This window comes from Sander lucioperca, chromosome 15 (assembly GCF_008315115.2).
Source record: "Sander lucioperca isolate FBNREF2018 chromosome 15, SLUC_FBN_1.2, whole genome shotgun sequence".
Classification (NCBI taxonomy): Eukaryota; Metazoa; Chordata; class Actinopteri; order Perciformes; family Percidae; genus Sander; species Sander lucioperca.
This window is the reverse complement of record NC_050187.1, coordinates 18,995,531-19,009,560: the sequence shown is the minus strand read 5'-3', so window position 1 is coordinate 19,009,560 and position 14,030 is coordinate 18,995,531. Positions and strand designations below refer to the sequence as shown.

At 38.8% G+C, this 14,030-nt stretch overlaps 1 protein-coding gene across 5 annotated transcripts; it reads right to left on the bottom strand.

Annotated features, from left to right (window-relative positions):
- Positions 1–321: 321 nt before the first annotated feature.
- On the bottom strand, positions 322–13,861 carry sufu (suppressor of fused homolog (Drosophila)). 5 transcript variants are annotated; one of them, XM_031304700.2, is made up of 13 exons: positions 13,748–13,861; positions 9,831–10,007; positions 9,347–9,481; positions 8,830–8,966; positions 6,873–7,015; positions 6,149–6,234; positions 5,520–5,592; positions 4,785–4,938; positions 4,539–4,641; positions 3,990–4,124; positions 2,069–2,207; positions 1,908–1,976; positions 322–1,816 (listed from the first exon to the last, which is right to left on the bottom strand). In XM_031304700.2, exons 1-13 carry the CDS (start codon positions 13,813–13,815, stop codon positions 1,727–1,729), a joined length of 1,509 nt encoding a protein of 502 aa, XP_031160560.1. In that variant the 5' UTR covers positions 13,816–13,861; the 3' UTR covers positions 322–1,726. The 5 variants fall into 5 exon arrangements, with proteins under 5 accessions (XP_031160560.1, XP_031160554.1, XP_031160574.1 ...); XM_031304694.2 differs by having other exon boundaries at positions 4,785–4,941; positions 13,748–13,857; XM_031304714.2 differs by lacking the exon at positions 13,748–13,861 and adding an exon at positions 13,539–13,741 and having other exon boundaries at positions 4,785–4,941.
- Between the last annotated feature and the right edge of the window lie 169 nt (positions 13,862–14,030).

Here is a 14,030-nt window from a genome sequence, read left to right as displayed (position 1 = left end):
ACATTGTAAACAGTTACGCCATATGTTAAACCCTTTATAAAATGTGCAATATTTTCATATATTTTATAAGAAATCATAAATAAGCAGATATATTTTATTATTCATTAAATAATCACCATTATAGGATTATAGGCATTAATAGGAACATAAAAAATAGAATAATCCTGTATCAATATACTATACTGTATACACAACCACCATGTTGACATGGTAGCATTGGTGTGTTTGTCTGTGAATGGCTGAATAAGAGGCAAATTGTAAAACACATGGATAAAAGCATCCATTTACATACAAAATATTTAAATGAAATAAGATCCTATGTATTTGTGCATTAGTGTTCCATCTTTATTTGTGTAAATACCTACACGCTTTAATGCACTTGGGATTACAATCAGGCAGTTCATTCATAACAAAAGTAATTACAAAATACCATATTAACGATGTCTAAACTTTACATTTGTCACTCTTAATAGAAAAATACAAACAAAAATAAGAAGCCATCACGTTGTATAAGAGTACATTTTTGTTAGAAACTGTAGTAAAAGTAGTCTTTTCTTTGTTTTTGTTTTAAAATGGAATGCAATGACAGTATCAGAAAAAGACCGAACAAGGCAGCCTTGAAGGTCAGATTCACTTCTAACAATCTAGGAGCCGTAGGCAGCATTAAGAGTCACCAAAGAATATGGGGTCCTTTTTCAACACAAAGCACTGAGGAATTTTAATCCAACTCATTTTTAGGCAGGTCCTACTGATGAACAAAACCAAATTCATATTTATGTGGCTACTGTAGACAACACTTGAGGACACTGACCACAGATTCCCAGTTTTTGATGCATTTCATAACTTTAAAACACGCATCATCATGCGAGAGAAAAAAAAAAAAAAAAAAACTCAATACAGGAGTGTATTGTTCTTGATTAAGGGGAAAAAAGGTGGTGATACCTGCTGCATTTGCCAGATACCTAGGAAAACAGGTCCGATGCTTGTTGGATTATCCCAGACAAACAGGCAGTGAATATTAGTTTATCATAGCTCAGCCTGTCATGTCATTATTACAGAATCATGACACACAGACGGTACTGGCAGCGAACTGCCAACAGTTAAAACTTTGGTATGACCACAAACACATAAGGGAAAAATGACCAGCATTTGTAAATATACTACACACGAGCTCAATTGAAAGAAACACTGATAAAATTGTTCAACATGTGACTTTTCCGTCCTTTCTAAGGCCAGTGGAATAAATAAAAACTGTTTTTGTGAACAGCAACAGTTATCGCTTGGGACACTGTCTGGTGATCACAGGATGCACTCTCAACTGTATTAGTGACGTATATTTTGGACCTTAGACCTTGGCAGGCCTTACTGGAGGAATGACAACATCCTGTTTTGCCCTACAACTAGTGTGTCACCTATAATTATTGTTTTACAGGTCAACCATCTGGACAGGCTGGTTTGACATTCTTGAAAGCATTCAGGCCTCAGAGAAATGTTGTCGGAGAATGCAGTAACAGTCAAAGTGTTTAGGTCATCCCTCACATCATTTTCAGGAGTGAAATTGGCCGCCCAGTGTGGGAACAACATATCTGTGTGCCCTGACAGCTCAGGGTCACTGCATGTTCTGAGAGGTCTCCTGTTCATGATGGTCCACTCTGGAAGTGTGTGTTTGCGGGGTGGGGGGGGTGGGGGGGGTGTTGGAGTTTGCTGGTGATTAAGTGTCTCTGTCTCATTGCAGTGGGTTATCAAACACAGAGTCTGGTAGGACAGAGATCTTCAGCTTCTTTTCTGGCCAACTGTACTCCTTTGGTAACTTTGTCTATCCAAAGAGAAAGGATATACAAGGTAAAACTGGCAGTTGAACAAAACCAAACTGAAAATAAAAGTTAAATACAAGGGGGTTTACTTACCTCCTCACGAGTGTTAAGTTCCTGTAAATCCCCAAGCATTTGCTCCACAAACTCCTCAGTCAACAATATCTATACAAGGGGAGCAGAAGGTCAAATAAATGCATCAAATATGAAAGCACCACATGGAAACATTGACTTTATGTGCAAGTCTGTGTGTATACCTGAAGCCAGGGGCCATGGGCTGCATATGGATGCTCTTCTGTAGCAAAAGCTCCTTCAACTCCCGTAGACACAAATGTAATGGCTGTGTCTCCATTGATACTTTTGTAAGTGAAGTGTCTCCCATGGAGCAACCGGCCCCTGTAATAGATTAAATACAGTACAGTATGAACTACAAAAGGTCAGTACAAGTGCCTGAGTGTGTTTTCATTTATTTTAACCATAACAGAATACTTCTCTTACCATGTGACAAGTACTAGCAAGCTTTTAAAGGATAGTTATAAAAATGTTTTTTGTGATGACTGAAGATAGCCACTTTCCCATTTTGATATTTACAAAAACATGCTATCGCTTAAGGTGACAGCGTAACAGTCAGCATCTTACAGGATAGCTTTAAAGAAATAATCTGTTGAAGAAATACACTGCAAGGACTAAAATGTTTGCAAATTATTAAGATAAACAAACTTTATGTCTCATGTTTCTTCATTTGACTTCATGGACTTGTGCCAATTTCCCTGATTATTGGCAGACATTAGAACACAGAAACAGTGAACTATTTAGATATAATTTAAGATACTAATCAAACTGTTCAAGATATTTGCATCTGCTGCCATTATGATAATTTAAATGTGACAGGCGAATTTCACTGATAGAAACAACATATAGTGGCTTTGTGATTAAATCAAAATCACCCACAACCTTTTTGGATATTTAAAAGTGATATCGTTTGTAGGTAACATTTGACCTAATAACACCCCATGTCAGTATCACATAATTGGGCCCTTTACACCGTGTTCTCACTCTTCACTCTCGGCACATCTCTCCCTCTCTCACACAAAGGTCTCTCTGTCAGCTAACTTTGGTCTTGTTCTTTCCTCTGATAGAGATTACATAAAACAGGTTTGTCTCCTGTCTGTACAGAGGAGCATCACCAGAGGAGCATTTATAAAAAACAAAAACAAAAAAAACCCTATTGAACAGTAATTTCTTGGGAGGTGGCATTTTGTTTGCAAAAAATGTCACACTCCCAAAAAAAAAAAAGGTTAGCAACGGATGTGTACATTTCAAAAGACACAGAGCATATCAGAGAAAGCCAAAACACAAATGTTAAGATCCTGCAAACTTCTATGTATGCATTTTACCATTTGCTTTGTCACCATAGCATGTAATGCAATAACCGTTTGTGTATGAATGTTTTTGTGTTTTAATAGCACGTTTTTATGTGCTATAAATGTTTTTTTTAAGATTGCCTTTATGTTTGTGAGACTTAAATGTAAGTTAGTTGACATGGTGAGGATCCATTGGTCATATGATAGCTAATGCACAATAATAATGCGACTTTGTTATAGAAGTTATATCACTGAAAATCACAATTTTATTTCAGCAGATTATGACCTTTGTCCGTCTAAAGCTACTTCCTGTCCTTTGATGCACTTGTCATTGGGTAGGTGAGCAGCAAAGAGAGCCAGTTATTGTACATGAGCTGTGTTGACTCAAGTGTCTCAAATATGGTGTCAATGTACAGTAATAACCTTTGCTGACTTCTCTAGTTAGTCAAGGGTCAGAAAAGAAGTAATTCGCACAAAACATGCCAGACAAATACAGGGGACCAGTCCATATCCTTTCTTTAAGTTACAAGCTGACTGACAATGAATGCATGACGATCAATGTATTCATGTAACAGGTTACATTTATGTATACTTCACTGGCTAGCTTTTTACTTCTAGACACTTGGAAGTGGAATCAAAAGTAGAAGAAAGAAAATCAGTTTGGGTCTGACTTGCAGAAGGCCCTTTTCAACATCTGAAAAAGACCGCACCCATCCAACCTGAATGTTTGGACTATTTTTTTATCTGTCTGTCTTTGGGGCATTCCAAAAGGATGAAAACATGTGTGGGAGTAAAAGAGAGAGTGGTGCAGTACCGCAGGCAGAGGGGCAGCAGCGTGCCTGACTCTTGGTTGAATTTCAGATGGACGCTCTCCAACTGTCGTGTTCGGACCAACTCATGAGGAACAATGGCTGCTGAACTCTCACTCTCCAAACTGTCTTTCCGACTCCTGAGAAGCAGACAAGGAAGAGAAAAGAAAGAGTGGAAGATGCGACAAAAGTGAGAAAGTCGGAAATAGTACAGTTAACAATATGAGAATGGCTGTCTATGAAAAACAGCTACTGTGAAGGAAATGGCTGGTCCTTGGCCTTTGTCTGCAAACGGAAATGTACAGACACAGATTTCACAACTCCTTTCATGGAGCAGTTACCTGATTTTGCAGATGACGCAACGATTTCGACAGAAAAATGGCAACAAATTAGTGACAAACCACCATATTATGCTGATAGCTAAGAAAAGTGCTGATAAGAGTTCAGATGTCTGTTGCACTGTGAGTCATTGCACATGGCGGAGGGAGTTATCCTGCTGCAACCCTTGTGCTGAGCTAAACCCATGTTAGTGTGTGTGTGGGAGGAACACCCACTGAGGTCTCTCGTGGCTCTGTCTCTGGCTGCTGATGGGCGGTAGTGCTGCCTTGCTGTTAAACTCCAGTCCTTTTCTCAGGGTCTCCCTGATCTGCTCTGTGTCTGTCAACACACAAACAAAGATCAGCATGGAATTATCCCATCATGCACTGCTGACAGCATGAAACCAGAACTCCTGTGTATAGATTGGTTAAGCATTTTTGGGTTAATTAGAGGATCTACTCTGTTCACTCCTTTGGGCATACCTTTGTCTGAGAGCCTCCGTGGCTGGGATCCTATGCAGATGGATCGGCTGTCCTCCTCATCCTCTGGCGGTCGACTCAGATCGTCCCACACACACTTGGCGCTGACCCCACTCAGGTTGGAGCCCTCTGCCTCGATACCCTGGTCCACTCTCTCCTGCTTAGATGAGCAAGAAATATACGCAATCATCAACACTAGCTCACATAAAATTCACATGCGGTTAACATTTTCAGAAATGAGAAGAAGACATTGCATACAGATTTCTGGGCCAACAGGGGGCACTAAATACTGTCAGAAAGCAAAATAATGTAGAAGTAGTTGTAAAACAACACTACATTATCTATAAAGGGTTCCCTTTAAAATGATTCATAGGTGTCAGGGTCACTTTGTCTCTTCCAGGATAAATCCTTGACCTGTTCCAGGCCAGTCCAAGTGAGCACTGCAAGTTATAAATGGCTTCCTTTTATCCATTTATATCTTTATATGGACAATCTGTTTCCTTTGCATCACTTTCAACTAAACTCTTTACAATTTAGCTCCACTTTTTTACCCAATACCCTTTACTGACCATCTATCCAATCCCAGGTCGCAATAAACCAATTGCGCAACATAACAGGGGATTGCGATGATGTTAAACAATTGGCTGGCACAAGCACATAAGACTACTCCTCATCTCACACACTATAAATACAATACAGTTCACTTTGCGGAGTGTGCAGAACTTAATAAAGCCTTACTTGTAGGTGTGGATCAATGTCAAAAATGGTCTCCCCTCTCCTCATGTCTGTGATTAGCCAGGGGCCACCAGCTCTGTACACAGGACAATTCAACATTAGTCCCAGACAGCATTAACCATTAATCAAGTTTAACACTGGGTTAATAAATGAACAAGTAACTAAGCGCTTCACTTGCTGCTCACAATGTATTTCTCAAACTGGACTCCACACATTTTACTTTACAGGAGTGGCATCGATGCAACAGTGTTTTCTGCTTTCACTTCACTTCAATGACTGACCATTTGGAAGGGAATTTAACAAACAAAGTAATCTATATTTGATTTGCTAATACCATACAATGAGTTCACAAATTCACAAAAAAGGACAGATAATGACTTATGGTGTGTGTGTCAAGTTATATTTACTGCAAATCCAAATGATGAGTATCCCATCACATACTAAAATTGCTAAGACTGACATTTATATTGACACAGCAACCTATGAAACAGAGAGATAACCTAGCTTGTTCTGACTATCACTTCACAAACAAAATAAAACTTAAGGAAAATATCAGCCCAGTATGTAAAGTATCCTAAAAACATGGCTTCTTTATCTAGCCAAATTACGTACTGATGCACAGTTGTACTCACACTCTGACTCCACGCATCAGCTCGAGGATGCCTTGGCCATTCCACTGTTGGGCCGCCTTTAGCTCCTCTGTACAAACACCCACAATCTATAGGAGACAGTGAAGAGCATTAAAGGAAAAGAATGTGCATAAAACACACTGTCATAAGTTAGGGTACTGTTGCTGCTTCACCATTTTTAATTGATGTTTGATGCCATTATGTAATATTAACTAAATGTCACAGTGAGTTTAGTCAGCTGCATAATAATATTTTCATTTAACAATACAGCTGATGTGACTTGATGCAAAGAGGACACTGAGACACTACAACATGGTGCCATAGAAACACATACACTGAATGAAGACATTTCCTCAAACTTACTAAAAAAACGAGATGTGTGTACACACACGCTTGGGCTCCAAAGATCTATCATTTTACTGGACAACAAAACAGAATTTTTACTTAGATTACACAAAAGGTTTTTATTTCATGTGTTAACTTTTATTATTTTAGTTTGGTATTTCAGCCAAATGCACTGAATTTTAGGATAACTAAATGTGTCATTATCATCACTGATATAAAATTGCAGTGCTATGGTCATCTTCATCTCTTCTAGTGCTGGTCCATGTTTTGTCCAAATGCCCGTTATCGGCTTTAATTTAGTTGACAAAAATATCCCAAAAGTGCTTGATTTAAAGTTACTTAAAAGTGAATATCAAAGTGAATATCACATGGTTGAACTCACCTGGAGAAAGCTCACTGAGCCAAATGGCGTTTGAACTGGTTGCATCTGTGGGTCCTCTGTAAGCAACATATGCTGGATACGAGATTCACTGTTGTCTAGTGGACTGTGCCACGATACATGGTCGCCACTACAAAATGTGTTTTCTGTAAAAGAGACGACAAAAGTAGACATTCATTTTAAAATAAATATATGCCGTTTTAAGTTGTCTAGAATGCACATGGTCATGAGTCTTAGTCTCCAGAGTCCATTACTTCCGCCACCAGTGGGAAGCAGTCCTACTTTCCTACTTTTCATTAGATTATGGTGCAGAATTGCTAAAGGAAAGTTGCAGTAACAAGAAAAGGGACACTGGTCAGCGAGAGAATGAGAGCGAGCAAAGAGAAATCGAGAACTGGGGCAAAAAAAAAAAGAAGCATAAAAACCATCTGAGGAATCTGTCTGTTTGGGAGGTAACATGCACCCAGTCCAGATTCACTCCAAGAATAAAGCGAGGGGAAGATGGCCAGGAATCAGCCTTCATTTAGCTCAGGAGCCCAGCCCACCCACGCGCAAATTGACCCCAGCTGGATAGCAGAGAAGGGTTGTGTGGTGAGAAGAGGGGAGCCTGGAGAGAATAGCCTTCTTCTCTTTCATGGCTTTTAAATGCCCCGGCCGGCCCAACCACACTTTCTTGTGCACAGTATAATACACGACCGATTTAAAGAATTTAGCAGCACAGTACATACCCATTACACACAGAGTATACATTCACACACTACAACAATGGTCTCGTTTGCCATTCGTAAAAACAATCCTTTTAAAACGGCGAAGGGAAAGAAAGGGGAGATTAGACTTCCTGTCAATACCCAGAGCTCCAACAAACCTAAGACTGCTGCCTGCAGCAGACTCGCATGTTTGCATGCATCACAGGAATTACAAGCTACCTTTACAAAGAACACATTCTTTACATTCACAAAGACGTTACAAGCAGGCATGCCAAAGAATTGTTCTATCAAAACCTGTGCAGATAGTAAATCATTTACCAGACTATTAACAAAGTGTGTCTCTTTGTCAAACATTTTACAGGTGAAGGATGAAAAATGTAGGGCAGGAACTAACAATGTTTCTCATTACCTCTGGTCACTTCATTGATTAATCAATTAATCAGTTCCTCCATAAAAAGTCTAAAATAACAGGAAATGACAATGACATTTCCAGAGCCAAAATCTATGTCAAAACTGCTTGTTTAATCTGACCAATAGCTACAACTTTTAAAAGCATGCAACTTTTTACAAAGCCAACTATAATTTTGATACAAATTATGGTGATTTCAATACAATAAATTAAATGTAAAAAGATCCCTTATCACTGGAACGAGTATGAATTATTATAATTCTTCATCATTTTTGCTGTGTCCACAATAAAGTTGTTCAAACTAATTTATAATTTATTTTACCAATAGAGCAAGGATCTTCAAAAGGGGGTCCTCAGAGTCAATGCAGGGGGGGGCCTCCAAAGTATTGTTTTAAATCCCCACTGCTTACTGGCCTTTATGTAAGGTAGTCACTAAGGCCATCCACAGATAGTTAATTCTAAGGATTCACTGTGCCACATGTATGTTTAACATTAAAACCTGATTTATAAAAGCATGCCAACAATTATTAGGCTATTTTAATAGCTTAGTATTCTATGCAAAAAAGGTATGTATAAAGACTTTAGGCCGCCCTACACATTATTGTAGCCCCAGTTTACGCAACTTCATTTTATACAATAAATGCAGTAGGGTGTCCTGCTCTATCTCTCTTAGTTAAGGGGTCCTTGGCTTGAAAAAGGTTGAAGACCCCTGCAATAGAGTATGAGAACAAATGCTTGCCTTGATCTTGGGATGTTTTAATGTGTAGCTTACTCCATGCAAAGATACAAGAAGTAGAGCTTTATTTCATTTCTATTGAACCTCCCATAAACCCTGTGCTTTTACCTGACTGGAACACATAGCGAGCCAAGCCTTGCATAAGTTCAGCTGGCCAGGTTGGTGGTGCAGTCTCTCCCGTCTCTCTTTTGAGTCGAAAGGTGAGCTCAAAACCAAACCCACTGGGCCCATCTGCCCCTGTGAATCTAACACAGACACACACAATAAGAAACTGGGTAAACAAAATAACATGAGCTGTACTTTTATTTATTATATGCAGGAGCGTTGTAAAAATCCCAATGCTTGACTAAGTCAGTAGGTGGTCTACTCTAAGGGCTCCTGACATAAGCAAATATTTGGCATAACTTAAAGGCCTGATGTGATGTACAGATTTCCCAGGGTTTTTACAATGTAAAATTAATTAAATGAAAAGTAAACTCTCAAATAAATAAATAAATAATATTATATATATATAGAATAGAATATATATGAAGAAAAAGCTCTTCATCCATTTCATCAAACGTGTTGAAATTACCCCAACTCCTCTGTGCAACAGGAAGTCAAGTATTTACATTAGCGTACTTACTCATGAACCCTATTATCCCCATACAGGTCACTCAGTCCAAAGCTGACATAGTGCCAATGCTCCTGGATGTCCTGAGCTGGACAGCCCGTACTCCTATACATACTGATGTAGTCTAAAGGGTCAGGTCCCCCTAACCTGTGAGAAGCATAAAATGAAAACAATCGGCCATGTCAAAAATTGTTATTGTTTTCAGTGGGCCGTGTTTACTTTGAAGTACACCTATGTAAAGACCATAGCCCATAACTTATAAAAGTAGTGAGCTACATTTTAATTAAATGAATGACTGAATCCTTAATCACCCCGAAACAAAAGTAGCAGTTACTTATAGTAGGGCTCTTGGACGTAGTTAGTTGAAAAGTTAACGTTAGCTTAGTAGCTAACTATTGGCTAAACGTCTAAGCATCACTAAAGTTACATAAACTTGTCCCACAAATGTAGGGCTTACAGATTTGTCAGACAAGCAACAACAATACGGGGTACCTACCAATATTTTACAATGGCTGTAACTTGAAGCGGGTTGGCCTGCTCGGGGTAAAGACGCCGGCATTCCCCGTAGATAGCCTGCAGTCCAGGAGGAAACAGCGGCACCAGTCCGTGGGCTTGAGCACCACTGGTAGGCCGTACCTCATCCATGCCACGGCCTGGAACAAATCTGGTTATTCTAAAAAAACAACAACGTATATGCAGTTATCTTCTGCTATCTAGCCCCAGTTCAACAAAAACGAGAAAACCATAAATCACAGCGGCTTCACACTACAAATGTTGACCGACAAAATACAGGTTTAACACCGACCGCTATGGTACTCTCAGCAGGGGCAGTGGGACACAGCCTGTTGCTCATTCTCTACAAAAAACTGCCTCCCAATTGGTTGGATGAGTATCGTGACGTAACTGATTGACGACTACTTATGGCCAATGAATAATGAGGTTTTAAGTTTGTGTGGATTTTCTGATGATTGTGATTGGCTGATAAACTGTCAATCAAGGGGGTGGCCAAATGATGGACGGATGAACCAAACTGGTAAACAAAAGCTCAACTAACGAATAACTATTGCTATTGCAATACTACGACGAAAAAGTAACAACACTCTTCTTAAGCCCTGGATCCAAAATTTTACTTGAGTAATAGTACAGAGGTATTATCAGTAAACTTAACGTATTTAAAGAATACATTACACATAAAAATTGCCCATGTGAGAGTATACGTTTTAGTATTGTATATTGTAACATGTAATCATAATTTTAATGTTGTAGTTGGTTGAGGTGGAGCTAATTTTAACATCCTTATTAAGTTGTTTAATCTATACTGTAACAATGCATCATGTTTTATGAGCTGATCCAATAAAAAACACCTGGTTTCAAATCAGAAAGTAAAAGTAAATCATTTTCCTTCTGAAACTAACTAAGTTAATGTAGTAAATGTAGCCTACCTGTGACCACTGTGCTGCACACTGTATATGCGGTATAGTGCATGTTTTGAATTAAAATCGTCAAACCATTATTTAATTAGAAAATAGAATTTATGTAATGTTGATGCATGAGAGTGCATATCATAGCCAACTGTCTATATTTGACTCACAGGCAGAGGCCTTATTGTATCCTAAATGAGTGATAACAGGGAAGGAGTGCTTATATTTGTAGAATGCAATTTATTTATTTCAGAAACATAAAAATATGCATTCGCAGACACTTCTCATGAGAGAAAAAACCACAACATGCTGAGGTGAGGAACTTATAGTTTTAAAAAATCCTGATAATCATGGCATTGTCATCTCTTTCATAATACTGAATGTAAGAGTAGAGCAACGGTAGTGAAGTAATGTTTTATAAGCCAACTGGTTTCCTCACTCTACACATCCAGTGGTACAACAGCAGCCATCTTTTTCTGCCTATTATCGCTATACACAGCCATGCCTGAAGCCTGAAGGCCAGGAACTTTAGCAAACCAGGATGGTGAAAATAAAACCACTACTATAGACCTTATCCTGTAATATTGTTCAAGCCATGTGGGAGATATATGTGCAAGTACAGAGTTTATCAGGAGGGCCCCGAGGACAGTGCATGGCATATACATGAATAACTTTGAGACACTATAGGTACCTCAAAAACTGCTTTAAACCAGTACTGGTATACTACAACTATCTATGCTTGTGTCTTCCTCTCTTAAAAGTCTACATAACAACATGCTGTTTTGTATTTTGTACTTCAATAGTTGCAGCTGGACATTTTGTTAGATCCCCATGACATTTTAATTGAAAAGGATGTTTGCTGTTAATCATATTGTTTATAAGTAATCTATCTAACTGACATGGCTGCAGATTTTTATGGAACTAAAGCTGAGATAAGATTTGAAAAAACGCGGTCTGCATGTGTGCGTTGTATGTTGCATGGTAGCCCCTGTATTTCTGAAAATCATTGTCACTCTTTGTCCTGTATTAAAATGTTGCAGTAGCCTATTTTAAAATTCAACTGAAATGTCATGAGCGTCAACAAATTACAGAGGAAATAATTAACTTTGATATATTTTATTAACAATATACAATATGCTTGATAAACTCTGATTGGTAATTTACAAGTTTATTTTATTCACAGTAATGTTATATTCAATTTGAAATGAATTCCTCAATCATCATTTGAAGAAAGGTAACAATATACACAAACACAACAAAAGTAATGCGTAGACATGCAACCACACAAGTATTAATCCATTCTGATGGTCACGATTTCCGCTCTCCGGTGGTGTGCAGTAAGGCTGACAAACTAGTACCATTCCAAAAGAACTGAGCCCATAGATGACACCTGAAGACGCCACCATCTATGGAATTCAGTTCTCATAGTACAGCACTTATCAAAAGTTGGTCCTCAGGAACCTCGAATGATCCTTATATCAATGTAATTTTCAACTCAGTTTACTACTGTCTTAATTAAATAAAACCCAAATAAAACCATGCATAATCAATAAAACAACATAAAGAGTTTTGTATTTAACAATAAAAGTGGGTTTAAGATATATAATCTTCAAGATGTTGAGCAGCACATTAAGGTTAAGTCAATCATGACCTTCCCTATTTCTCAAGAAATGTAGGGTGGTGATGAGATAACGTCAGCCCTACTTCTTTCGATGGAAGATTGAGCAAGAGACCATTACAGGCAACTGGAAAGTTCAACTTAAACAGTGATCAATCACAGTTAGCATTTGCATTATACAGTAATGCATTATGTAATTTAAAACAGACTTTTTCATAAATTGGCAACAGGTTGAGAGGCATTTTCATGTAAGTGAAATAAAAACCCAAGTGGGAAACAAACCTCCAGAATGCCATTATGATTGACTGAATCCAATACTGTGGTTAGACAGAGCCTATGGAGAGTTTCAGGGTTGTCTGAGGAAATCCAACCATTCTAAGTACTTCTTGAAATGCTTCTCAACCACTGAAATGAAAGTCTATCCACTGGGCTGATGCAAGCGCTGGTGATAGTGCTCTGGTCGAGGCCTGAAATGACTCATCATTTATGGCCATACACTCCCAGGAAAAGAACTTTGGGACAGTGTGATTACTGACATACACTTGGTCGATGTATCTTTGACTTCTTTAATGTAAGTTTGATATTAACCGACCTGCAAAATCACCTTGTTCAAGGCCTGGAGTCAGTTACAGTGACAGTACAGTGAGATAATTCCTCAATGTTATCTCAGTCACTGGGGTTTATTCAGTATGAGTGTACATTCTTTTAGGATACATGCAATAGAGTACAATGAACTTTCTGAGGAAGGCCACACCTGAACACGTTCAGGAAACTCCTATCTTTCCGGCCGTTGGACTGGGAAACAACCGGTTCTACGGTCTATTACAGAAAAATAATTCCCCTATGAGGGAATGCGTTCAGTCTTAAAGCCTGCACTAGTTTAAACAGCTCTCACAGAAAGATCAGGTTCATTCATAACACAGTATGAGGACAGCATTAACACCCTTCATCTGCCAGTGCTCAGAAAATGTGGAAGTTGGTATTTCTTTGTGAAAACTTCTAACTAATCCAAGAATTTCACAACTTAAAACATGTTGAAAGTTTGTAGCTTAAAGTTCTGTAAAGGCATTTCTGACAGTTTTAGATCAAATGTGTCCAGTGTATATATTTTTTAAATTGATCATACTCTGAGCAGTTTGAGATTGTTTTCTAACTATATACTTACCCCAGTCATTCAATGAAACCGTTCTCTCCAGATCTTGGACATATTAATACATCTCCTCATAAAAGGCCTCCCAGGACTGTGCTCTTGCAGGGTCGAGCTTTAAACACTCTTCAGCAGTCCCATCTCAACAAAAAGATGTTTTAGCATTGAATCAGCAGTAAGTCTCAAAACTGAATGAACATACAGTAAGCCATCCCTCCCCGGTTCACCTGCATGTTCTGCTCGCTCTCCCATGTCCTTCAAGTCCCAAGGAAGGATACAGCATACTGTCTGACATTCAGAGCAACGAACCTTAAATACCACCACCTTTCACATCACCCATCAGTCGCCCTCCCTCCTCTCTATCTGTTTTTCATACGCTCCCTTCGTTCGGTAAGCCTGACAGTCACTTCCCAGTAAGAAGGAAACAGTGGGAGTGGTGAACAGCACGCCCCCTCACAGTGAATCAACACATAATAGTTTCTGAGGAAAACCATCTGACTGGCCCTGCCC

Bases quoted from the DNA above. Each gene is read 5' to 3' on its own strand.
- sufu (XM_031304694.2), bottom strand. From the start codon at position 13,815: ATGTCAGACAGTATGCTGTATCCTTCCTTGGGACTTGAAGGACATGGG. The intron at 9,482-9,830 runs GTAGGTACCCCG...TGCTTCTCACAG, and splicing joins ACAGCCATTGTAAAATATTG to GTTAGGGGGACCTGACCCTT. The intron at 5,593-6,148 runs GTGAGTACAACT...TCCTGTGTACAG, and splicing joins CTGATGCGTGGAGTCAGAGT to AGCTGGTGGCCCCTGGCTAA.